Here is a 26125-nt window from a genome sequence, read left to right on the forward strand (position 1 = left end):
TTCCTAGTTTAAAGCCCTCCTTACCAGGTTGGCCAACCTGTTGGCAAAGACCCGCGTGCCCCGCCTCGTGAGGTGGATCCCATCTCTCGTCATCAGTTGTCGATCTTCAAAAAGGTCCCATGGTTGTAGAAACCAAAACCCTGTTGCCAACACCAGCAGTGCAGCCAGCTGTTAACTTGGAAAATCCGTCTCCTCCTCCTCCTCCTCCTCTCATCCATTCCCCTCACTGGCAGGATTGAGGAGAAAATGACCTGGGCTCCCAGACTCTTGACTACCATCCCCAGAGCTCTGAAATCCTGCTTGATGGTTTCCAATTTGCCCTTGGTATCATGAATATGTGCATGATTGCCCTAAGAGGAAGAAAGGTTTCCCAATTCACCCTGATGATGTCAAAACTCTATGCACAAAGCTGAAACTGTATTGCATTAGTTGATAAAACTGAGCACATTTTCTGTGTATTGTGGCAACGCTCCTTACTCTATTGCCTGTCTCATTGGAAACAGAATTTGCCTTTCTGAGACAACAGAGAGTTCCATCTCCTGAGGTCCAAGTCCCATTGAAGTCACCCTTCTGGGAGAATTTTCAGTTTTTAGGTTGCTTTGGGAAATTAACTTTGTGCCATCTTGGCCCCATTAAGCTAGTGGGATTTTTGCTTTGGACTGCAGTAGAATTAGGATTTTGTGCACTCCATAGTAACTGAACCAGAAACTATAGGATCACAATCTTCCTTTTGCCCTACTAATGAGCTTAACACCTTGCTAGGAGCAAGCTTTTTTGGAAAAGGACTCCATGCAAGTGTTTACACAAATCCCACGTGAAGCAGAGCTTATATGGCTCTGATGAATGAAACATAATGTGCCCATGCTGGGCTCAGTGTTCAGCAGCTTGCTGCCAAACCTTCAGCTGGGATCAGCTCCATTGACATCACATAAAGAATGTATAAAAAGCTAAAGACCAACACATCTTTGTAGTATTAGAATTGAATTTTAAAATTCAGGCACTGAATTAAGGGTAATTATAGGCCTGTTTCTAATGGAAGCAGAGCTGCTTCTACAAATCCCATCCAGCATGGAGTCTTTGGTTTTTTTTTCTCCCTTTTAAATATTTTGTGCTATCTCATTTGTATGATGGGCTGTAATGAAAGACATCATCACAGGCAGAGGACACCATCCTGCTCCTAATAGTAGGCAATAATTTGCTTAGCAATAGGAACCATGTGAGAACTATTACAATACTTTTTTCCTCCAACCATGCAAGAACTATTACAATACTTTTTTCCTCCTTCCCTTCATACTGCTGGCTGGGCTGGATCGTGAACCTGAAAGCTGTGGGATGTGGATGAAGACATTGGAAAAAGTGTTGCAGATTTGCTGCCACTGTTCGTTTTTTGATAGCAGTATCTATATCAGAGGCACAGTGTCTTATGCTGCCAGAAATAGTATTCAGGTCAACTTTAATACCTGTCACAAGCAGAGTACTGGTAATTGCATTTGAATGCAGCACTGGCTGGCATATGGGCCTGTTACCCTTGATGGTGGTCTCGGACAGGCATATTTTGCTTCTATCCTGCCATTGACACTGCTGTTGAGCAGATGTGACAACAGTCCTCCTTCTGTGTGTGACATCCTCTGTGCAGCGCCTTGTGATGGCAAACTTCAGCCTAAAGCTCCCATCACATCCAGCGGCATGCCTGATGGGAAGTAAAGGATGAAGCTGTATTAACCTTCCTGTACAATCCAGGACAAGACACAGCCATGCCTGATCTGCAAGACTAGACAGCTGGCAGTCTGCTGCAAAGAAATCCTTGTGCTCTGAGGAGGTTGGAGCGCTCTCTCCATGCCACCTTCTCGCAGCAACACAGCAGAGAAATGCTTTGTGGGGGGCTTTCGAGCAAGCTGTTAAGGACAGATGCATTCAATAAGATGCCCATAAGAGAACTGGGAGATGTTCTGACTTGCTTCATTGGTCAACAGAATACAGGGCTCTTTTGTGTCTTTATTATACCTCCTTAACTGAGCAAGTAAAAACCATTTCAAAAATTCCCCAGCACTAAGAGTGATAATATTCACAGCATACATATATACATACACATACATACATACATATATATTTTTTTTTCTGTAGGCATCAAAAAAAACACAAGAACAACTGTTCTCCTCAAGAGCCTATCCTCCTGATAACAAACCTGCAGTTCTAACCCTGCCATCACACAATGGCCATATTAGGTCAGACAAAAATCTCCTTCTAGCTAACCATCCTATGCTAGTGAGCAATAGCAAATGCCCTGTGATGTGTGTAAGAGCAGGGCAAGCAGGAAGTGCTGTTTCCACTGAATATCCCCCTAGCCCCATGACAACTATTTCCATTAAGGACAGTCAGAGTTTTGATAAAACTGATCCTCTATAACCACTTTCTAAATCTTACCTTATATGCCTTTATTTCCACAGCACCACAGGGATGTACTGCATTTTCCAAAGACATATAAAAGTCCAGGTAGTGTCATGTCAGTAAAGTGGGAACCCTCATGAATTTTCAGTCTGACATCTCATACCAGAAAGTTCCTCCTCTCAGACAGTTGTATTTATGTGGGCACTGGGGCTCTGACTGGACCAGCCAGTTGACCAAGTAAGGGCTTACATTAAGATTAGTCAATGATGACACACAGAATAAAGTGGCAAAACGTGGCATGGAGAACTGTACTCCCTCCAGCCCTCATCCTCTGTCTCCACCTAGCCAGCATCAATCTATCTATTACAGTTTCTCATTTACTGAATTTTTCAGGACTGTAAGTACTGAAAAATAGATTTATTTTTCTTTGTAAGGCCAAAGGAAAAATTCTCAGAATATACAAAAGCTAATGTTTTTATCGCCTCCTCTAGAGATGAAGTGCTCAGAATTGCCAGGGATGCAACTCCCAGCTTTGCTGCAGACTGAGTGATACTGGACAAGTCTCTGATGAGGTTGCCCTTTGTGAACTGAGCTAGCTACGAAACTGCCTTTGCCTGTTAAACTGGAATTTTTTCAGCACAAATATCAGCTTTCAATGCACTTCTGGGAAATTACTAGCAAAGGGTTAACGGTGCTGCTGTAATGCAAAGAATAAAAGATGAGTAGAGTTTTCAAGATGCTTGCAGCAAACTGAAAAATTCCTAGTGAAGAAGTGTCCAACATCCTTAAATTTCTTTGAAAACACTCCCATCTGGAATGCTCTGCTCCTTGCTTCTTTGTTTCATGCCCTGGATTGAAAGTCTTGTGGTCTGGTTTCTATCCTCTTTTAATGTAATGTTTACTGGATAATGCATACTGAAACAGCCTTTATCAGAAGAGTTCACAAACACAAGGGCTCAGACCACCTTCTCTCTCTGCTGTCCTGCCATTAGGCACAGAAAGGCCCAGGGACAGTGGAGTTTGCTAATGAGTTTCTGCCTCTAGTTTGGGAGAAGAGCACATGCTGCAGGCACTGAAGTTTCTTGCAATCATGCATGTAATTTCCAGTCAGGTAAGTAGTTTTCTTCCCAGGCTTGCAGTCTTGTAAAATAACACAGTCAGCATAGAGGGTGTTAGAAAGAAGAACAAACTCAGAGGTCTTTTATGACCAGTTTAATATTTTAAGCTATAAATGTAAAAGGGCTGTGATGTTATCTGAAAATATAATGCTCAGATGCATAGTTAGGAAATGCTATAATCTTACCAAGTCTATACTGTTTTACCAGAAAGATGCTCTGCATCTATGCAAGAGAAAAAACTGATTCAGCACCTACTTAACTAGAGCAAGAAATTAGAAAGGAGGGTGAGGAACGGCAGTGGCTGCTCTGGGAAGAGAAACCAACATGACGAATCCAATCCCTCTGGGAGGGGAAGGAAAGAAACTTCTCCTAACACAAAGGGCAGCCAGGGGCTTGCTCTCAGCTCCAGCTCCCGCCTCAACTCCACACTGCATATGAGCCGCGCATTTAAGGAGTACAAGTTACATGGGCCAGAGGTCATCTGCTACTGCTTTGTCCCAAGTCTCTCTGGAATATAGTTTTCTATTACCATCTGCCATTTACTGGATTTTTACATCTGTCTTTCCCTAAGAGTAAGCCCCAACCCTCCTGATCCGAGGATCAATGAAAACAATAGAACAGAGTCTTTAGCAGCTCCAAACTAGAGAACTTTCCTCCCTCATTTAAAGTCATGTCTTATTCTTTCCTTGCTTTCTCCAGCCTTACCCTTCCTGGAATAAGCAAGAACACTCAGTTGTAGAGTAGATACAGCAGAAAATGCTAAGTTACCTATCTAAACATAGATGCACAGCATAATCTACAGACATTTTCATGACAACTTAGTGACTCCCCTTTCCTCAGCATTGCACAAGGAGCTTGGTAGGATGCTCTGACTCTTGATGTAGAAACTCCCTTTACCACTCTATATGAGGTTATTCTCTCACAGTCTTCTGGGTCTCCTTCATAGCCCTCCTAACATTTGCAGGGGCAGCAGGGAGAATGTCTGCATGGGCCATCTGTCACAGTAGATACAAATCTCAGACTCCCTTGAGCCTTAGCGACTGCTTTGGCCTCAAAGGTTTCACTCAGCAGTACAGCAAACACAGATGGTTTCCCTCTTGGACCTGAGATAAACATGCTGTCTTCCAGGACATGGCAATGATTTGCCTAATGTAAGGATGGTTTTAAAAATCTTGAGCTAGCTATAAGTTTGGATCTGTGATAAGTGCAACCTATATGCCTTACATGCATATTCCTTTATCTGAAAGGGAAAATGCAGATGTTTATAATCATTTGTCTGAAAAGTTAGGCATATTGAGCAGCATTTCAATCTACTGCATTTTTAACCTCCACAACTAAAAGGGAAACCACCTAAGATAAATGTTAACTATACATTATGCAATTTCTTTGATAAAAGACAACACTGTGCATTGATCTATTGATCAAACTACTCTGGCTGCAAAGTAACTTACTAAATCAACCACAGTCTGTTTTATACTTATGACAACATTTATACAGTGACTAAATAAATAAATAAATGTGTCCTTACAAGATACAGTTCCTAAATTGTACAAAGTGGCTTTGGACATGTGCTTGTATACAGAGGCTCAGAAGTTAGCATAAATCTGGACCAAACTTTCTACACAGTGCAGCATACTTTCACGCAGAAATAAGCAGCACAGGATGGAGCTATGCTTGAGCACATCAGGATGGTGCAGGGCCTGAGGTTGCTTATCCAGAGGGAATATTAGCTTGGATATAACCAAGGGTTGCTGCATAGAAATGGCGCTTGAGTCTAAATCACTAGCGTTTTTTAAATGCCTAAGACCTGTTAAAATGAGACTTCCCTTATCAGTACCTCCTATTTCATCTATAAATAGTACCAGGGGTTCAAAGTAGAATCTGAGCAAACTGTAACATAAGCAGATAAATATGAAACCCCGCACAGCCACAGTGAAACATCTCCCCTTACGACTTGGATTGTATATTACTTTTTCATGCCTTTCATAATCTTCTGCAGTAGCTCTGGACTATGTGGAAGTGACCACTACAGCATCTATAGAACAGTGGGCCTCCTGGTTGGGGTACCCTTGCTCACCCTCGCCTCATTAGAGAGAGAGGGGTTTGCATGCAAACACTGTGGTATAAGACTCACCTGATGGCCCTATCTCCCTCCTACAGAGCTCAGCCTCTACTCCTTCCCAGCAGACTGGCTCTCACCTCTGCAGGCAGGATCGCCCGCTCTGCTCCTCACCCATGCCTTGCATGTAGCCTTCCTTATGTATAAGGCGTTCTTTCCAGACCATAGTGTTTGTAAAAAAAAAGGCAGTGTATTTTAAAGAAAGAGGGCTAGCACAGCAATCCATCACCAGTAGAACTATTTTAATGAAGGTACAGAGAGGAAGGCAGGAAATGAGAAAACACAGATCTCAGCATTTTATAAGGCCTCATGGAGTCTGAGGTTTTGCTGGCCTCAGTACCAGGCCAAGCTGGGGCACCTGCTTCAAGTAATTCCTCTCCCATCCCAGTGGTAGGGTTTTATTTAATGTAAGGCTTCCAAACAAACAAACAAAAAACATGTAGTATGAATCAAGGCCTAATAATACTCTGCCTCAACTAGTACTTCTCCAAAAACCAACCCCCAAAACCCGCCACACCACTCATGTTTCGTATATCACATAAGAACTAGCCCTAATTGTATTCTCACACATGTCAGAACAAGCGTGACACCAGTAGTCTGTAAGGAATAGGTCTCTATGTGGCTTCCACCTCTATAAATCCAGTGTTTCAGCTCAATCATACAGGACTGGCACTGCCGTGAGCGAGATCTGATTTTGGTCTTCAGATTCAGCGTGAGTTGACTGCAAGGAAAATTGAAGCAGGGAAAAATCTTTACAAGTTACCACAGTGCTAAAAAGCCAGCTGTGTTTGCACTGCAAAACCATCTATAGACCTACGATGGAAAAACAAGCATAACATCAAGGGACATCATGCGTCTTTCAAGAAATCCCTCACTTTTTTATGCTATGACATCTGAAAAGCTTCAGTAAGCAAACATTTTTGTATAGAAAGGAAAAGTTTTAACAGTAAGAAGAATCAAAGGAAGGTCAAATTCTCACCACCCTTTCGACATTTGAAAATTCACCCCTGAAATGCAAACCAAACCAGAAAAATATAAAAAAGCAAATGCATAGATAGTTAATAGTTTATATATATATATATATAAAAAATATATATATATATATGTTTTCTTTCCATAAAGCTGTCCCCTCCTTTCCCATCTGTCAAAGCTGCATTGCCTGTCTCTCAAGCACTAGCCTGGAAACTTTTAGACATGTGTTTATCTTTAATTACCTGACTAGTTCCCTGAGTGCTGAGTGGAATATTCACATACAAGGGAAGAGGAGGGTTAAATTGCAGAGTTATTACAGACTCAGATTATTTTCCTGACCATCCTGGTGAGATAATTGAGCAGGAAGGACTGCAAAGCTGGAAGGAGTCCCAACCCTTTTACAAGCAGGACAACAAACAACTGTGGAAACATTTGAAAGAAAAGATTTGGGAGAAAATCCTTGGCCACACTGTTCATGTGAAAGTCCCACAGGAGAGAGTGGGAGAAATTTTCTACTAGAGTAAGATGATTTCTGACATCTTACAACACCTGATACTTTTGGCAAATGTCTAAGATAAAAAGAGTTAGATATGTGATCTTGCCACGTGTGATAGGCCTCCTTCCTTACGATTAAAGCTGTAATACTTCAAAAGCATCCTTGTGACTTAGGGGCTAGAATAGGCACTGATTTTCTCATCTCTGGGGAATTTTTCCAGCATTGTAAATTACTTTCTTATTTTCAGTTGGGGCAACCAAAACGTGAAAATCTTGAGCTGAGTTTCAAAAAATATTTCATTGTTTGTTTCAGTGATCTTATTCTGGTTTTCCTCACTTCGTAGAAAAATGCATAATAACTTGTTTTTCTAAGTAAAAAGCATTTTGATGTAAAAATAGAGTATTTTTATTTAAAACTCACTGCAACAGGGAGATCTTGACAATTCTGAAAGAAAAATCAAAGTGGTACTGAAATGGGCAACACATCAAAATCAGTTTTGTCTTATGAGCAGTTTCAGGGTTTGGGGTGTTTTGGGAGGCTGTTGTTTTTTCAATTATAAAACTCCATCTTGCCAAAAAAACTTACACTGCTTTACATAGGAGCCTATGTTCCATTTTTCAGGAGTGATTTAAGCATTTCTGAGCTTGCTTTTAGAAAAGGGTCTCTGAGACACTTGAACACATAAATGTTACCCTATGCGAAGTAATGAACGTTCTTGTTTCTCACAGACATTGATGGGAAAGCTCACAGCGCTTTCAGGTGGTGCCCTCTGACCATTTAAGTTGCTCAGTACTCTACAGAATTGGACCCGAAGGGAACAGGATCTGAGGGTGCTGAGCAGCTCTCAGAATAGGGAACTAGCCCTTTGCCCCTTTAGGCCATCTGTACAATATATTATTTATGAAAGAAATCCTGACTAATTTAAAGCACACAGCCCATGCCGTTGCTGTTGAATTGCAATCACTGGGTGTGGGGGGGGAAGTGCCAGACAACTGCAACAAAAATCTGGCAGCAGTCACACTTTTTGAGCATGGTTAAATGAAAGGGCCCAGACAAAATCAGTTTCRTTGCAAATGAATACCAAGAGAGGGGCCATTCATAACCCCACCAGTGAGCAGCGTTTCCGCCAGAGCTTTTCCAACGCCAGGCATGTTTGTATATTTTTCCCTCAGTTGAAATAACAGCTCCATCCAAAGCAGTGGGCTAAAATAGGAGAGACTGGTCTCTACTGGCAAACACCCAGCAGCCACAGAAGCCTCCATGCCGGGCCTCATAAATGCCAAGCTTGTGTAACTCGCTGTGGCCAGCTACACACACAAACACCGCAGTCATCGCTGCTGGAGACAGTGTCCATCACTTTTACTGCTGCTGGGGCTGCTCCCGGACGTGCCCTGCCTCCTCTCACCACTTTTATCCTCAGCTCTCCCCTGGGTCCCGCACAGCATCAGCTGCCCTCCCTCCCCTTCCCGTTTTCCTAGCGCCTCTCGGCACGGCGGCTGCAGCTCGCCTTTTGACTCCCTGAGCTACATGTCGAGGCTTTTGCATCCCCCCCACCCTCAAACTTTTTTAACTGAGTTTGCCAGCGTGTTCGCCTCTTCTGGCAGGGAAGATGCTTTCGCCTTGAGGCAGTGCTGATTTTTCCCTGTCCCATTTCCTATTTTCCATCGGCCTCGGTGACTTGCCGGAGAGGAAGGAAGCGGCAGCACATCGTTAAAATCCACCGAGTGCGCGGGGGGGAAAGGCGATGCTATTTCCCACCCTCCCGGAGGACGCCTGAATAAAGCATTGCCATAGCAACGGCCGCGGCGGCTCCCTAGATAAGGCGGGCAGGAGCACCGAGCACCGCCAGAAAGTTCTCGCGCCACCGAGCCCCGCCGCCGCTTGCACCCTCCCCGCGCTGCTCGCCGCCTCGTAAGTACTCCAGCCACGCGCCTTCCCTGGCCTGGGCAGCATCGTGCTGCCCTTCGCTTTGTTTTGTTTGCTTAGCAGCAAGGTTTGGCCCGTGCTGGCAAGTAGCCTGCGTCCCCCATCGCCACTGGGGGCTCGCGGGAAAGGCCAGGTGTCCCCGCTCCTCAGGGAGCGGGCTGGAGCTGGTGCCGTGTGGGGAAAGTTGGGGGGCAACAAAGCTGGGGCGCAACGTGTGGGACAGGGCCACGGGGAGGAGAATGCCTTAGAGACAACGGTTTCTGCTAGCTTTAGCTGCTGGGAAAGTTCACAAGCATGTTGCGCAAGCCAGCAGAAGGGGGACGAATACCAGGACTTCTTYTCCCACGATAAAGGGGTGGCTGGTTTGCTCCCCAAGGCTAAATTAAGCAAACTTTGTGATCAGTATGTGTGTAAATGTATCTGGTATTTCTTTCACTGATCAAAGTTTTACTATTGTTTTTTCTTTACAAGTTGCTGGGAGATGGTGGGATTCAGTCCATAGTCCTACTTGGATTTTGAACTAGCCCCTAAAAGAGTACTGTTTGTGAGAGGAAAATGCTCCAAGACAGTTCTGTGGGATCCCTGAATTCATCCAATTATTAGTAGCAAAAGTTTTGGGTGGAAGAAGACACCAGGATCAGGATTTTAAACAGCTAAGTGTTATCTAAAAAGTTTTAAGTCTGCTTTAGAAAATAGAAATCAAACTAATCTGACAAGAATGCCTGAAGAGAACAACCTAGTGTTCGGCTGAAACTTTGAAGAAGCTTAGTCCAGGCAGTATAATGAGGCTGCAACTAGAAAGAAGCTACTCTGGTAGAATAGCATTAAACACATGCTGAAACTCCTACTGAGAAGTTTGCAATGCAGTGCAACACCTAGACTTTCTTTTTTGGGGGCATGTGTTTTCTACTCTGACAGCAGAAAGCATGTTGCCTTGCTATTTTCCCAAGCCTTGCCCAGCAAGCAGTTGTAGCAGTGTTAGGATAGAATCAGGGTGCTGGTGAAGGAACCTGTTTGCTGGTGACGGACCCAAGCCTGGCTCCTGAGCATGGACGGAGGAGCCAAATGCTCCCGGAAGCTGCACCATCCCCCTGTCCCCGGCAGAGCTGTTTTACATGAGCTCTGCGACTGCGAGGTGGGTGCAAGATACTACCACCTAGGTGTAGTAATCTTGCACCCTCCTTACACATATGTAAATGACTTTGGGCAAAGAAACTGCCGACTCGGGAGCCTACAGAGGACGTGACGGGGGCAAGGGCAGGTCTGACGTTCCCTTCCTTGCTCAAGCAAGAGTATACCAAAGGATAATTCAGCCCAGGCTGCCCATGACCTCTGTTATGCCTTTTCATCCCCCTTGCAAAAACACAAGTGGGGAAAAAGAGAGAGACACAGTTTCACCCACCCTTTTACAGTGGCAGTCTGACTGACGCAAGAACAATACCATGCCATTTATAGCAAAGGTAAGTTCTTATTAAGTGCTCTGGGTCCAAGAGACGGCAAGTACCTGGTATCATACTGATTTCTGTGGTAACATTTATTATCAGCCTACCAAAATAAATACTCATATTAAATCCAGATTCAGATTGCATACTGCCACCCAACAAAAGGATGTTCTCAGAATACTTTTACTTAAGTAGTGCCCATGACAACATTTCAAGATCTCTTTAACGACTATGCATGTACTATTGCAAAATAGTGCATGCTTTTCTTGGGGATTTTGTTGATTGTAGGAACAAAGCAGTCCCCTGACCAAATGAAATATACATGTACTTATGGACAGCACTACATGGTCTGCTGAAGTCCTAAAAGGCACAATCTGTGCAACCCTTGCAAAGGGTCAGTTTGCAAATTCCAAGTACCCAGTGCCCCATAGATAAGAATAATCACCTGTTAATGATTCATTTCAGAACCAAATTGTCCCTTGGGTCTGCATACAAATATACATAGGAATCTAATTTCCATGCAGGGGACTAAATCCTACCACTATTCAAACCCTAGGGGCAGGCAAGAAATTCAGGTATAACCTTGTTCTATCCAAAGCCATTTCTGTGCCCAGGTCAGGGTCCAATGAGAAGAGCTCAACTCTTCAGTTTTGTTTTCAAAGCTTTAATGTTGTACCTTGCAAGACAGATTTTTCTCATATGATGCCATTTCAGGTTGGTTTAAATGCCACATGATCAGATGTCCTCAACTGACTTCCATCATTTCGGGTAGAAATCTGTGAGAAGAGCTTTGCTGAGCGCTACCCCAAGTCCTAGCCTGATTACTTAAGGCAAATACCTACATTAAAATAGCTGCACATTGAAACAGCAAAACAAAGCTCATTTCTCTGTCCACCTCTAGGCAAAATATTCCTACCTAATGGAACCCAGGAACTGGTCACATTGGAGGACTTTTCAATGAAACCCTACAGTTTCAGCAAAGAAAGGAACGCTATTATTTGTGCATGTGCGTGTGTGTGTGTTTTAAGACTATGTTAGCGTGTGGTAGGAACTGTGATCTCTTGCATACAGATACTTATATTAGCATTTTAATTGCGCATATACAGCAAATAAATAAAAATTCAGACCAAAAATGACTGGCAGCATTTTGGAGTGCTTTCTTTAAGCTACCCAGAAACTCATCAATAGCTAAGGTGATAGTTCAAAACTGAAAAGTTCAGATATTTTCCATCTGACTCCCCAGCTCTTACAAGTGTGTGTGCCCAGGGGAGTCCTGCTATCACACGACAATGATTCTGCATGCAAGCAAATCCTTATGAGGATGAAGTAGCTTTTAACAACCTATGCTTTTCAGCCTGCCTTATCCTTCCTTACTCTTCTCTGTCTGTAAGTAGAGCCAATCCTATTTAATGCTGAATGCTTTTGCAAGGAGTAAACGAACTGGATTGGCAAAACTAGAGCACCTACACAGCCGGCTTTAGGGAAGCATTTAGGGCATCTCCAGCAGCTCTATCTTTTCCCAGAAGCAAAAGACTCCAGGTGACTCCGCTGAGCACACATCTCTGTAGGAGAGGCTTRTACAGCCGAGTTGTATCGTACAAAAGTCTCAGGCTAAATGACTATTGAATCCTAATTCGTATGGAAAAATCTATATCCATTTCAGAAAATGTCTCCTGCTGAGTGTGATTTAGAGCACCACTGTAAGTATTAAAGTTGCCCGAAGGATGAATGTGGCTCATTATGTCAAGAGACGTAACAGTGTGCAAAAAAAATCTTGGTCCATCATGCAAATTGCAGGCGTTATCTACCAAGGTGACCGACTGGTGCAGACAGGGCACACGGGGTTACCACGAGGACTAGCAGGAAAGGAGTTGCACTTAACACTAAAATCTGAGAATGTGCTTCCATTTGTAAAGGCATATTAATGTGTTCATACAGTTCCTGCAACATTCTTCCACTCCACATGTAACATTATTGGGGAATCTGTTTCTTCAGTGTCAGGAATTGATTTTAGTGGTTTGGGAAAGCACCATTACAGTGCTCACATACATCACCTTCACATTTGAATGAGAAATATATGCATAATGTATAGTGACAGGATATAATATCACTAACACTTTCTTATATCATATGCACTGTATATAGAATCAAGTTACCAAAACTGTTATATCAAGTTTCATGATATATTCTGGCAATCTTTCTTTTTTTTTTTAAATTCTTTTGACACATAGATAGTTGAAATTTGTAGTGTGGAAATACATTTGTAAGCAAGGCAATGCAAGGCAGGGCAAACTTTTCAAAAAAATGTCTGAAGTTAGGCTATAAATCCCTGTTTTAAGCATTGAACATGCCGAGGGCTAGGCACCTGTGACGATGGAAATATAAAGACAGATCTAAGAGATTTATTTTAGAATACTATTTTTCAAACTACAATGTTAAGAAAAAGAAATTAAGCCTCTTATACTATACATATATCAATCCTAGACAATGTCTCTTTATAAAGCTTGATTTAGGTGAAGTAACTCAATGAAACAACGTAGTGAAATCGAACCAAAGTTAATCAGACTCTAAAGGTAATTCCAGTCAGTATAGGTTACCACCAATGGTACAATTAAATTTTACTATCCCCAGCTTTTTTGGCTCGAGACCTGTTCAAAGAGTCCATAGTCTGAAATGATGTCACTGGTTTGGCTGAAAACATTCTAAACAAGGTAATCTTTAGAAAAGAACATTCTTCCTACAATCATGATATTTAGCTAACAGCTGGAGTGGATTCATCAAATCCTCCAAAATCAAATGGCACTGAAGATAAAACAGTTTCTCCTGAAATCATAAAATGTAATGTGGGCCTTCATGTGGCAAGATAAGTTTATCTTTTCAATAAAATTTTGATTGTTATATTTTAAAACATAGCTCTAGCTGGTTTATACAGTTGATAAATAGAGCAATCATACCACACTTAGATGCATTCAAAGATTTCTTATGCAGGGTCTTCCTAAGTGGAAGATACCTTTTTTTTTTTTTTTCCCCCTCCCCTGTAAAGGCTACTAAAGTTTCCAGGCAACATAACCATTCAACACAGATGTGAGGCTGGACGGGGCCAGTGCTGCAGTGAGCAGCCAGAGGTTCCATGTCTGATCCAGGCCTGATTCAGCATTTATAGAATTTTACAAATTTTTGTGAATTTTGAATACTGAAGGGCATGGGAGTTAATCCCATAAAAACACTATGAGTCAGTGTTCCTGACCTTTATTGCTGGAAACCAGTGTTGCTTCATTTACTTTGAAGTCACTAGAGTTTAGGACAATTTTTTCCATCTCCTGAAGAATTAGCTGAATGTATGAGTATGACTTTGATCTTTCATATTTTGTTTGCCAAATATTTATGTGACTGGATTTTGCCTCAGGGTTAACTGATCTTTGTATAGATTCAAGTTTAGTCATTAAAAATGAGGTTAACTGCCCTATAGTTCTGTTTTTTATTGACCAACAACCACTGTGATTTAGGGAGAAATAATATAGGTAATTCCTTTACCTCCAGAAAGATAAAATGAACTCCTACAGTACAGTTGGTCTTCTATTCTTTCTTCTCCTTTGATTTTCCCATCCTTCTTTTCCCCATTTTTCTCTGATTCCCTTTTCTTCAACCTTTCTCTTTTATTATTCTTTCCTTCTCTACTTCCTTTACCTTCTTCCTGTTTTCTCCCATTTCTGTCCTTTTTCTCTTACATTAACTTTGTCTCCTGCTTTTTCCTCTTCATAATTCCCTTCCTCCTCCCCACAAGAAAATCTCAGCTTGCTCTTATTCCCCCAAAATGGAGACTAGAGATGGCTACTAAGAAACGGTACCACAGCTGTTGCTGCCTGAAGGGAGATACCCAGATCGATCAGGATGCACCTTAAGATCAAAGTTGCGGTTTTTTTTTTCCTTTAACATTGCACTATTATTCTGATGGATTTCTGCTAAGCAACTGCAGAAATCATTGGTAGTAAAAAAAAAACTTCAAATCACCTTCTCCCTGTGATGACATCAGGGTGAGCCTGTAGTGCGTAAATTCTGCATCAAACCTCAGCCTGACTGGTGCTGGGGGAGCTCAGGCCAGAGGTTGGGGGTCAGGCCCCTCTCCGGTTATAAGTAACCAAGGATAAAAAAAGGCCTGAAGCCCCAAGTGCAAGCCACTGAGATCTACAGAATACAGGTGCACAAACAGCTTTGAGAAACTGGTCCCGTGTGCTTCTACCAAGGCGATGTGTACGTCACGCTGGCTCTGGGGTCTGCGGTCACCTGCCACCTTTCAGAGTCAGCACTCACACCTGGGTCTTCAAAGGTACCCGGGCTTTTTTAGAGGGGCTGGAGTTAAAAGACTAACTAAGCAGCATTTGTCATTAAAGTTGGATTGTGTGATAAAAGCCAAATACAACCCTTCTAGTTTAAAGTTGAGAAAAAATGGAGAAGAAAACCAAAATAAAATATCCTGCTTTCTAGCACTTTGTGCATGTGAGCACTGCCTGTATGGCTAAAGTCAGTATTCTTCTGTAGAGCTACTGTATTTCCTGTGCTTGTGTGGATTGCTTACAGCAATGGAGGTGGAAAAATGGGATATTAAATGTGTGTAGCCAAGGCAGTGATTGAATGCATCTCTTTTAAAATGCTTGAGCAAAATCAGGCCAGCAGACCACATGGCAAAAAGCAGCTGGAAGACAGGAACTTCTCATGATCTGGCTAGCAAGTGGATATATAATACCAACATGTCAGTTTTATGTCATAGTGTTTTGGTTTTTTTTTGGCTGCTGTAGCTTCCAAGGGAAAAGAAAAAAAAACATTTCAATGATGTCAACAGAATATGTTCAGCCACTTGATATCCCAGAAGACAGACTGGACAAGCGAGATTCACACTGTAACCATTTAGGTAAGTGTTATTAGATGAAGTCATTGCAGTAATTAGAGAGGTGTTATCTTTACATCATTAGGTCCCGTCCAGTGGCTGTTTTTCCCCTCCAGCAGTACAACTGCGGCCTCGTGAAACCCGATAGATTACACCTTCTGGTGACACTTCTGATGCCAGATGGAAAGGCAAAGAGTGTTTTTCCTGCATATAAATACTAGCTGAAGCTTGGGAAGGAAGTTAATTAAAGAGGATAAAAGAAAAAAGAGTCATTTTTCTTTTCTCTGGTAGAAAAAGTAGAGCAGTTTCATCTTTTATACCACAATAAGCTGAAAGCTAGGGTATAGCTGAGCCTTTCCTGAACACATATTCCATATGCAATTTCAATAAAAGATTTCAAATACCCCCTTTGCCCACCCTGAGACAGCATTCTGAATACCTTTCCCCCTTCACCGTCAATCTGTTTCCTTTTCTGAACCTACTTTGCACATAACTTTTGCACTGAGAGTACCAGAGACATCTTTGCTCTGCCACGCTCCTAAATACCAGACTTCATGACTTGATAGATGTGCTGCTTCCTGCATATTCATCATCCTTGCCTTGGCTTCAAATGATATTGCTTCATTCCAGCCTTACAAAATTGTCATAAAGATTTACCAACCCAGAAACAAAAATCTACTTGCTTGTTATTACCCTTGTGATGGCAATAATGAAACACAAATGCAATTTCAAAAAAAGTATCTCACCTCAGGCAAGCGGAGTTTTATAAACTTCATTTATCCAGCTTACAAGGAAGTTAGCCTAGCCCTGGTTCTGCCCCACAGCATTACTAGCCAAAGGCACCACTTCTGTAACTGCTGTCAGTGCACCTAATAAAAGTAATTGCTGCATAAAACTGCTTATTTAAAACAAACAGAAATTTGGGTAGAATTAGTCCCATTGTACAGGCAGGAAACTGAGGCACTGAGAGATTAAATGACTTCATTAAGATCATACAGGAAGTCTGTGAAGGCTAAAAAAAGAATCCCCATCTTCCAGGGACTTTACCCAGAGGTCATCCTTCCTGCTTCTCATCCACAGGCTTACAGCTGTGTCACAAAGTGTGAGTGAGCCTGGGATCAGGTCCCTTTGGACAAAAAGTTTGGAGTTGGAGGGGAGGGGGGAGAATGATGAAGCCAAACAAGTGACGTTTAAGAAATCAAAGCTTTGGTTTGTGTTATGATACTAATGACAGGCTAGACTTAACATTTTCAGCTTGCATAAGCACCCAGAAATGCAGATCCCTGCAGAAAAACTCTCCTGACCATCTAAACCATCTGAGTCTTGTCTTAAAGGAAAACCAAAAATCCAGTGTAACGTTATGTAAATCAAAAGTGAATACTGACTGCTCAGCAACTCTGGAAGTAAGGCCAACTCTTGAAGTTAACAATATGCTGGCTTGGTTTACCAGTGCTTCAGGCTGGCCCCATGTATGTAAATCTTCCCTTCACAAAAGTGCCCTTGTAACTCTTTAAGACACAGACCCACACAGCTGAAGCTGAATGAAATAGTCATGGCCATGGGATCTCTGCACGACAGTAGCCTTCCCTCTGCCATGTAACATGCAGCCACGCACAATTTTCTCACTCTTTTTTTACATCTACCACCTACAAAGCAGAAGGACCACCTAAGTCACTTGGATCCCATTTGTTATGGCACAGAGACCTCTTATACTGACTTTCTATTTGGGAGTTGTTTCTCCATGGGCATTTTAATCTACTTGGATGAAAGCAGTATTATTAAATCTTTTCTTTTCACCATCTGTTTTATTATTTCCCTTCCATTTCAATTTCTATTCATCTTTTTTTCTATGCAGAAGATCTTTCAGAGCAGCTGATTAAGAGCTGTGACCTCAAAAAGAAACCAAGAAAAGGTAAAACTATCCAGGCCTCCCAAAACACTGAAGAGGAGCAAAAAAAGCCAAGGAGAAAAGATACACCAGCATTACACACCCCACCACCCCTATCAGGTGAGCAATCCATCTTTTGACTTCAAAATTCAAATTCAGTTCAGTGCATTGAATCTGGACAAAGGTCCAGAGATCTCCCATTTATTTATGTTCTCTTGGAAGTGAACAAGAACAAGCATTTATCCTACATGCATCTGGGAAGGCAGGCTAACAGAGAGGCTGACTTTTTCAAAAGCCTTCATTTTTAGACTGAGAGTTCTCACACAATCTGTAAATACCAAGGTCAGTGTGTGCGTGCTTCTGAAAAAAACCCTCCCTTATAGCTCACAGTCTCATTGTCTTTATGTGACAAATGACGTGTATTTATCTCTACCAGCTGAGCCGCAGCAGGCATCCAGATTCAATCCAGAATCAAAAAGGATCCCATTCTTGTACATTCTTGTGCAACTTGTGCCCCGTGGTCAGTGGGAGACAAGACTGGGAGGTGACCATGGAGGCACACAAGCTGGCTGCTGGTTGTTCCTCTGGGAAGACATAGGGCTCTTGGGCATATGGGGACTCTGGCAAAGGGTGGGTGTTTCAGGAAGCCAGAAACCACCAGAGCGACAAAGAGACTCTTTGTAGGATGCTCTCTGCTGCTGTGCATCTATAGACTTCTGAAGTCTGAGAGCCAAATGCCACCAACCTGGGGAAGGGAAGGGTGAGCAGGAGACTGCCAACGAAACCCGATGATCTTCCAAGTGTCCCCTGTATGTGCTGGGGAATAAATGTTTATCACTTCTCTCTGCTAACAAGCAGTCCTCGCTGTGCTCTCTGGGGAGGGAGCAGTGTTCTTGTACCAAGTGCATTGCATTTTCCCATGCTACGCATACACAGAGGAGTTAGCTGGTAACCGCTTGCGCAGTCACCTGCGTATCTGCAGTGGCTCCCACCTACCAAGTGAAAAACAGTTGGTCTTTTCCAATATGTGTAATCCAGATGTTGAACTCATCACTCTACACATTTGACTCTGTTCAGCTTTCACATGTATCCATCTGCGAACGCTTCTCTCTTAGGGAAGAGTGGCCCAGAAGCTGGAGAGCTGCATTTTTTGCCTGAAGTATCCATCTCATGAAGAAGACAGTCTCATTTCTGTGTGGTCACATTGCTCCTAAGTATAGGCTTGAGCATTCATATGATTAAACAACTTTGATAAGATGTTTATCCTTCTGGAATACAAGACTGCACTCATCTTTGCCGTCATTTCTGATGGGTTGCAGTTTAGTCCACTAGGTACCACCAGAAACCAGCTGGCTTAACAGCATTGTTGACTATAGCCTACAGGATATAATTTACATAGAGGAAATGCACACTGTTGCAAACCCTGAAGAGTAGGTACACCATACAAAACACTCATCCTGCTTTGTTTTACACTCATGCAGTGTAAACAAGGCTGAAGAAGTATTTTCTTTTATTCTTCTCTGCAGGCATACTTTCAGACTTTTCTGATAACCTGCTGAAAAGGTATGGTATCACAGAGAAACCACAGAGGGAGAGAGAGAGTCCAGGCTCTCAGATCACCGAACTGGAACAGAAGAAGCCCAGGAGAAAAGATACACCTGCAATACACATCCCACCCATTTTAACAGGTAGGAAACTTATCTAAGATGCTCCAAAGAGGAAGCCCGCAGTGGCTAGTGTCAGAAGTATGATCAGAAGGATGGAAGGAGGTTGTCTGTCCACTCCACTTTTAGCAATTCTTACTAAGCTGGACCTGCTAGTTCAGAGTATGTAATAGCAGTGGTGCTTCATGGAAAGCCTCAGCCATGTCCCCTCCACCAGCTGCAGGGCTGGGGTGGGCAGAAGAGAAGACATCATGTCAGCTGATTACCTCATGCAGAGGTGATCCTGCTTTTGTGCAAGTCCAGATATTGCACTGCTTTTCAAACTTGAGCACATATAACTCCAGATCCAAAACTTGTGTCAAGTGCCTCATAAAGCAGCTTCTGGGAAGGAACATATCTGACAATTTTTCTATACCTTCTTACTGTGGCCCTGAGTCACGAAGGAAGCACAAGTTTAAACTTTGCATGTATGTACAGATTCAGCTGGGAAAACATAACTGGAAAACACTGCTCCCTTAGGAAACTCTAGTGTGAACCAGTTCTGCTGTGAGCTGCCTAGTCTTAGGCACTACTGAGCACACTACATGAAGAGGTTCCTGAGACAAATCCTTTGGTCCTGATTGAACAGTTGGACAGTTGAGTATAACTGTCTCTCCACCTCCACAAACATGTGTAAATTACTTTTTTTCATATAAGCAGCCTTATATGAATCAATATGGGGCTCCCAAGAGCAAAGAGGAGCATGACTGAGTTTGCCAGAGCACGGCAGCAAGCATAGCGAATACTAATACCTTGCAAACTGATCTGCCCAAGCAAAACACATTTTTTGATACCCTCATTGAACTCAAGCATCCCAGTGACTTGCAGAATTAGAGCTGCTGTAAGTGAGTCACTGGAATTCTGGTCTGATCATTTGCTGGGAGAAATTAAATCTTTTATACGGCTTTTTAGCCCAACTGCAAATGCTCCAGTTTGGAATATTTAATATAGAACATTGATAATGAACTGCTCATATAATTGCTGAAGGAAATTACCCAGCCAAAAATTTCACATGATAAATAAATTAGGTGGGAAAAAAAATCATAGTCTTTTAGGGATCAATTCAGAAGCAAAAGCAGAGGCAAAGTTTATCAAATCATTTGCAATAAGTCCTGTGTATTATTCATCAGGCCTACCCCATGTTGGATCTGGGAAGAGAGTTGAGACATCATTTTGGTCGGTTCTAAAATACTCCAAGAATAGTTGCCTTTGGTCATTTGTAGCACTTTTGAAGATGGTATGTGTTCCTTGGACCTCAAGGTATATGTAGGGAAGAGGAATCTGGAAGTGAAACGTGTTTGATGATAGAATTCAGAGATGAAATGTGTGACTGCAGCCGAGACATATTTGACTCTTGTTTTGGTTTAAATGTGATTGTTGCTTAACAGGATGCAGCAAGGGTGGATTGTTTCCTTGACATGGCTCTACAAAGTTCTGGTTGGATTAACATCTAGTCACTTAATGTTTTATCTGCCTAGCCTTAATTATCTTGAGTAGATAGTTAAGGGAGAAAGAAGAATCATTTTAAGGATCTTCACTTCTTGCATCCTTTGAAGGCTTCCTCTTAAGCTCTGAATAATTTTCAAAGGAAAAAGAAGCTAATAGAAGTTATATGTTAAGAGAAACATGTTATTAGAAGCCCCAAATGAACTGGTAGTCAAAAAACACAGAAGGGAGGAGCATAAAAAAGAAAAGAAAAAAAACCAGTGACCTTCAAATGTGTGACAAAATTCAAAGCATGTGCATTTGTTTTGGGGAAATGATAGAAACTAATGCATTTTTCAATTAAATGACTCTTTCTAACCTACTGGTGTAGTGACTTTCTGGCAGTCAGCATGGACTCCATCAAAGCAGCCTGCTGGATGCTGCCTCACTCTGCAGACAGCTTTTCCACATCCTATTTTCTGAGTCCATTTTCTAACGATTGATTCCCTCTGGCAGACTTGTATCAGTGACAAAGCAGCATAGGAGTTTGAATGCCTGAATTTGATTCCCTCCCTACTTCAAGGATGCATATTTTCTTTTCAAGGTACACACCAACATACAGATTTCTGCTGGTTAGAAGTTGGTGGCAGTGGGTCCACAACTTGCCATGAGAAAGTGACTCACTGTGGCTGAGGGCTAGTCCAATATTTACTACTTGTTTACTTTCAGGGTTATCCCATCAGGCAACAGACAGAATAAACAGACTGAGCTCTTGTGGAACTGCTGTGCAAAATAGCACCTGAATTATAGACTCGGAGACCTGAGAAGCCCCAGCAGGGCTACGTGTGCTAAATAAATATGAAAAGGCCTTTCTGTCCCTGTCTCCCTGTCAGTGGTGTTGCTGCAGTAGGCAGCACATCGGGGCCACATGTATCCCTTGCGACCTCTTGTTGAGGATTGCCACAGTTTTTACCGTTTCCCCTTCTGATTCCTCCCAAATGCTGCTGTATTACAAACAATACAAAAAACCCCACCCCTTCTTAATTGTTTGCAATAACAGAGCTTAATTACTAGATTATCTTTTTAAGCAGCTGTCCACACAAGTCATTTTGTTGTAAATGTAAATAAAAATGGCAGCTGCGTTATCTCTCTCCATTTTGACCAGCTGGTTATGAGCACTTGGAGACTGTCCCTTTCCTTCTCGGGTGGCCGGAGGCTCCCTCTATCACAAATAAAAACAAGTTAAAAAGGCCTTATAAAGTGACCAAAATCACATGCATCTATTGGGCCACATGTGACCCAAATGAGAAGTAGAATCCATTTTACACCTTGCAAACACTTAATACAGGTTAATCCTTAGAAAATTCCTGCTCTGATAGAGAACAGGTACAAATGGGAAACCGAGGTACAGAAAGGTGGCTGCTAAATTAGGATCTGTGCATTATTGTCTGAAGGATCTCTCTGTAGTCTACAGAAGGAGACCAGGGAACTTCATTCCTTAGCCAAGTTAAATAGCAAACTATGGGTATCACAAAACCCTCCCCTACAAGGACTGTACTTCTTTATGTATTCAGGCATCAAACTCTTACTAAAGTGCCCCAGATACCGTTGTGCCACATTTATACAAAAGAGCCGAGGGATAGAGATACTTTTAGTGGCCAGGTCTCTTTCAGTCAGCCAACACCTTGGCCTTTTTAAGGGATTTAAAAAAGACAAATTGTAATCACGATTCTAATTTCTTTTTCCCCCTCACATGACACTAAATGATTTAAATTAGATCCAGTGCCTGCACTCCAATCTGGAACACTCTTTATTGCCATCCCCACTTAGCAACATATTCAATTAACCAAAATATTTCTAAGAGCTCTTTAGGCTTGTGGGTTTGAGCAAGAATGTAAATACCTGTGTAAATATGGGAACATGCTTCCTGAAATGTGGCTGCTTAGAGTTTCTTAATCAGATCAATGATAACTAGTAAAACCATGATTTCAAACCCTCATCCTCCTCCGTGCTCTAGAAAACCAATTAAAACAGCTCCTTCAGTGCTACCCTCCTTCAGTGAAAGTCTCTGAGTAATGAGAACAAGCACAGCAGTTTATCATCGCCTTTCCCCCTTTCCTGTGCAGGGGATGTGACTGGAGTGCCCCATTATTCTTCCAACCCAGCTGCAAGGGTGGTCCGTAGACAGGCAAGTGCAGCTAGTGCAGTCTTGGCGGTGTTCTGAGAAATCTAGACTGGGGTGGCACCTGACAAACAGTTGACTTAAAGCCAACTTTTTCTTCTGTCCATATCTGAGCTTCCTAATACCAGTTCTCATGTCTCTGTGAGCCTTTGGGGTCCTAGTCTCTAGCTAAAAATTTCCAGTATTTGCAAATTCAGTTGCAAAAATATGACTACATTGTACTTCCATACTGCTTTCTTTAGTCAGATTGTTCTGTTAATAGAACAATCTACCAGTCCTTAGAACTAACTGGGAGATGAGCTGCTTTTCATAATTCCAACATTCTGCTTACTCCTCTAAACCAAGAATTCCCAAACTAAATTCAATAAAGCACACTTTGTCCCCAAATGGTCAGTGGCATCCTATCAAAGAAAAACTCTTTTTCTAGTGTTACAGAAATAATTCTAGTTAAGGCATCCCATTTATATCCCCTTTCTACCATTTGACATTAAATGGTTGATGTAAAGGTAAGTTGTCCATGAAATTGCTAAGGGTCCATGATCCAGAAAGTTAAGAACCTACAGCTCTAGGCTACAACTCTGTCCTCTTCTGAGCTTTGGATCTTGAACACTGTTGGAAACCTTTGGAGTCCATCATTCAGCAAAATTATTTGTTGATAATGATGCATAGTCTTGCTGGGGACCTCAGCTTGGCTGCTGCATTCCAGCTGTCTCTAGGGTCTGCTCTGTAAGGGCAATTTTGAGTACTATAATTAGGAAATCAGAACTACTTGATAGTGATAAGAGTGACATTGGACAAGATCATAAAGCACAACACAGCTTCATTTAGCTTGCATTCCTTGTCTTATTCCTGAGTTTTCCCAAAAGCTAGGTTAGTTCTCTCATCTCATTGTAGCTTCACATTTTAAGAGTATTTTACTTGAGTAAAGGTAAAGTGAGTGTTTTCCTTGTTCCCAAATGCTCCACAAAGGAGAAAAAGAAATAGCCAAAGACAAAGGGAACAAAAAATTGTTTATATTTTTTGTTATACAGGAGTAGAAGTCTAGGTGGGGAACATTTACTTCCATCTCTAAAAAAAACAGCATCATTCTCAGCAGTTAACAATAGTGGTTACTCACTCATTCAATAGCAGTTCAAGTTGCTACTCAAACAAAGGCAGTCCTTCGTGTTTCAAAATAATATTCATTCACTCCTTTCAGTTTACTTCACAGTCTCACTGAAACCAGCTAGTTCATGAGAACTGCATAAAGCAGGAGCTTACATGAAGGGCAGTATAGGTTAACGTTTTCCTTAGTTCATCACCTCTTAAAAAGACTCCGAAGCTGAAGAAAATCTTCCTGTGTGGTATTGCTCTATTTTCAGACTTCATGAAGGCTGAAAGCCTTCACTGTGCAAGGGTTTTGAATGCAGAAAGAAGCAAAACAGGTTGGTTTGACAGAACAACTCAGCTGGTTAGCACAGACTAAGAGCAAACAGTAGGAGACTGAATTAGAGAGGGATTTCATCGGTCTCAACTCAACGGTTACCCTCATCCTGTTTTTAGACTATATTAATCTCCATGCCAAGGAAGGTGGACATAAAATATATCTTAGAGGTCAGTTGCTCTATACTACAAACAGGCAAAAACAACACAATCAGTTAAAATGGGGATCAAGGAGAACACTTGCCTATCTAAAATATTGGCCTCACTTAGCTTTATTAGTTAATTTTTTAATAAAGTGATTAGTTATAATAATTGGTATATCATGATATCGCATAAAAGCCTCAAGGTCCACCGTAAGAGCTGGACTTACTGTTTTAATTATGATATAGATATAGATATACTTGTGGACAATATGGTCCATAACCTAACTAGATAATAGAGAAAGACTTTGGAAGAAGGAAATACTTATACATGGAAAGATATGCCACATAGCATATCTGCAGCTGATGAGCCAGCTTTCTTGAATCTCCATCCCGTGCTTTAACTGTGAAATCAAACTTCCTTTCAATATTATGTCATATCATTCTCCAGTGCTTTCATGATAGAGATGAAGCCTTATGAACTATTTTTCTTCTCACTTCACAAGCCAGACACACTTCGAAGCTTGTTCAGATCCCAAACCTCAATAATTCATATACTGGCTCAAAGTCTTTAGTGTATGAATCTGTTATAACATTGATCTCAGTTCTGTTCCTTTTGCAATTTATTGATACTATATAACATTATTGGGAATCATACTTGGCATGTGGTATTCTAATATTTGTCTCCTTTAGCATCTGTGTTAGCAAAATCTAAGTAACATTGCTAAATATCTACAGAAAAGAATCGTGCATACGCTTGTCCACACAGACTGACTCAGTCACATAGGTTAATTACAGTGTTTATTTCATCATGCAAGCATTTTTCTTTTTTTAACTTCCCAAATCCTTTTAACAAACAGGTTCTCAAAAGAAACTTCAGTGTCTCTGCTTTCACAGGTAGCTGAAGTATGCTGGATTTAAGACTGACTGATAATTTTAGCTAACAGTGTAGTGATCCAAATCTAGTTCACTAAATATCAGGAGAATGATTTGCCAAAATAAATGAAGAGTAACTCCCATGATGTCTGAAAAGCTATATTAGGGTCAAACTATTAGAGAGGACAGAAAAGTTTTCCTTAACCTGATTTTTTAATATTTTGTAATATTTTTTKTTTKTTTTGTAATATTTTGTTTGTAATWTTTTWWWYTWWYTYYTTTTTTTYTTTYTYTCTCTYTTKYYTTTTTTTTTTTTTTTTTTTGKTCYTTCTGTTTTWAAGGKRYTWAGCTKCTTACAGAAGAAAAGCAAACAGTGATTATGGAAGATGAAGAAAAGGATGGAGACACAATCCCCAGTTAAGATTATAGCAATATCTCTAATAATGTAATGTAAATAATAATTCTGGGTCATTTGAAGTGGCAGCACATAAAGAAAAAAAAGCCCATTCATTTTTATAAATAATAATTTTCTTAAGTATGCACTTGAATTTAAATTATCTTCAAGTGCTTATCTGCATCTCACGAAATCCCAGGAAGCAGCACAGGAGACAACAGAAAATTCATTTACACATGGGGCTGGAAGGATTCCCTTGGTTTATTAAGAGCAGCTTTGCAGGACTTTTGTCTACAGGGATTCCACCTCAGATCAAATCTGGTTTTGTATAGCATAGTGATAAGGGTTAATGCAAATGGCACCACCGACCCAGTGTAGCTGGCACTAGATACCAGAGTGGATGGTAGCACAGGGCAGGGCATTTTCTGGCCATTCTTTCTTGGTTATACAGGCTGTGCTTGTACTGTGTTGAGGTACAAGCTTGGCTCTTCCTTCTCCTCCCTCCTGTTCCCCTGGGATGTAGAACATCAACTGAAGACTAAAAATTGTATTTTTCTCCTGACTCTTCACCTCATTAGTCCAGCTTTTTTCTGCCAGAATAATGTTGACTGCTGTGAAAATTCCCACATGCAAAATTGAAGTGATAGACAGTGTGGGAGAGAAGGAATCAAGTCTAGAGTTCCTGAAATGCAAAGTAAACACTTCTTGTGCCTCTATCTGCTCATAACTTTGTTTGTAAGGAGAAAAGG

General features: G+C 41.6%; 1 protein-coding gene across 2 annotated transcripts; it reads left to right on the plus strand.

Annotated features, from left to right (window-relative positions):
* The first annotated feature begins 15279 nt into the window (after nucleotides 1-15279).
* PPP1R17 (protein phosphatase 1 regulatory subunit 17) lies at nucleotides 15280-25627 on the plus strand. Of its 2 annotated transcripts, XM_026068592.1 has the most exons (5): nucleotides 15280-15370; nucleotides 17202-17354; nucleotides 18761-18922; nucleotides 24886-24893; nucleotides 25332-25627. In XM_026068592.1, the coding sequence occupies exons 1-4, from the start codon at nucleotides 15289-15291 to the stop codon at nucleotides 24891-24893; spliced, it is 405 nt and encodes a 134-aa protein (XP_025924377.1). In that variant the 5' UTR covers nucleotides 15280-15288; the 3' UTR covers nucleotides 25332-25627. The 2 variants fall into 2 exon arrangements, with proteins under 2 accessions (XP_025924377.1, XP_025924376.1); XM_026068591.1 differs by lacking the exon at nucleotides 24886-24893 and having other exon boundaries at nucleotides 15289-15370; nucleotides 25324-25403.
* Nucleotides 25628-26125: the final 498 nt, after the last annotated feature.

The sequence above is a fragment of the Apteryx rowi genome, unplaced genomic scaffold (assembly GCF_003343035.1).
Source record: "Apteryx rowi isolate R43461 unplaced genomic scaffold, aptRow1 scaffold_276, whole genome shotgun sequence".
Taxonomy (NCBI): domain Eukaryota; kingdom Metazoa; phylum Chordata; class Aves; order Apterygiformes; family Apterygidae; genus Apteryx; species Apteryx rowi.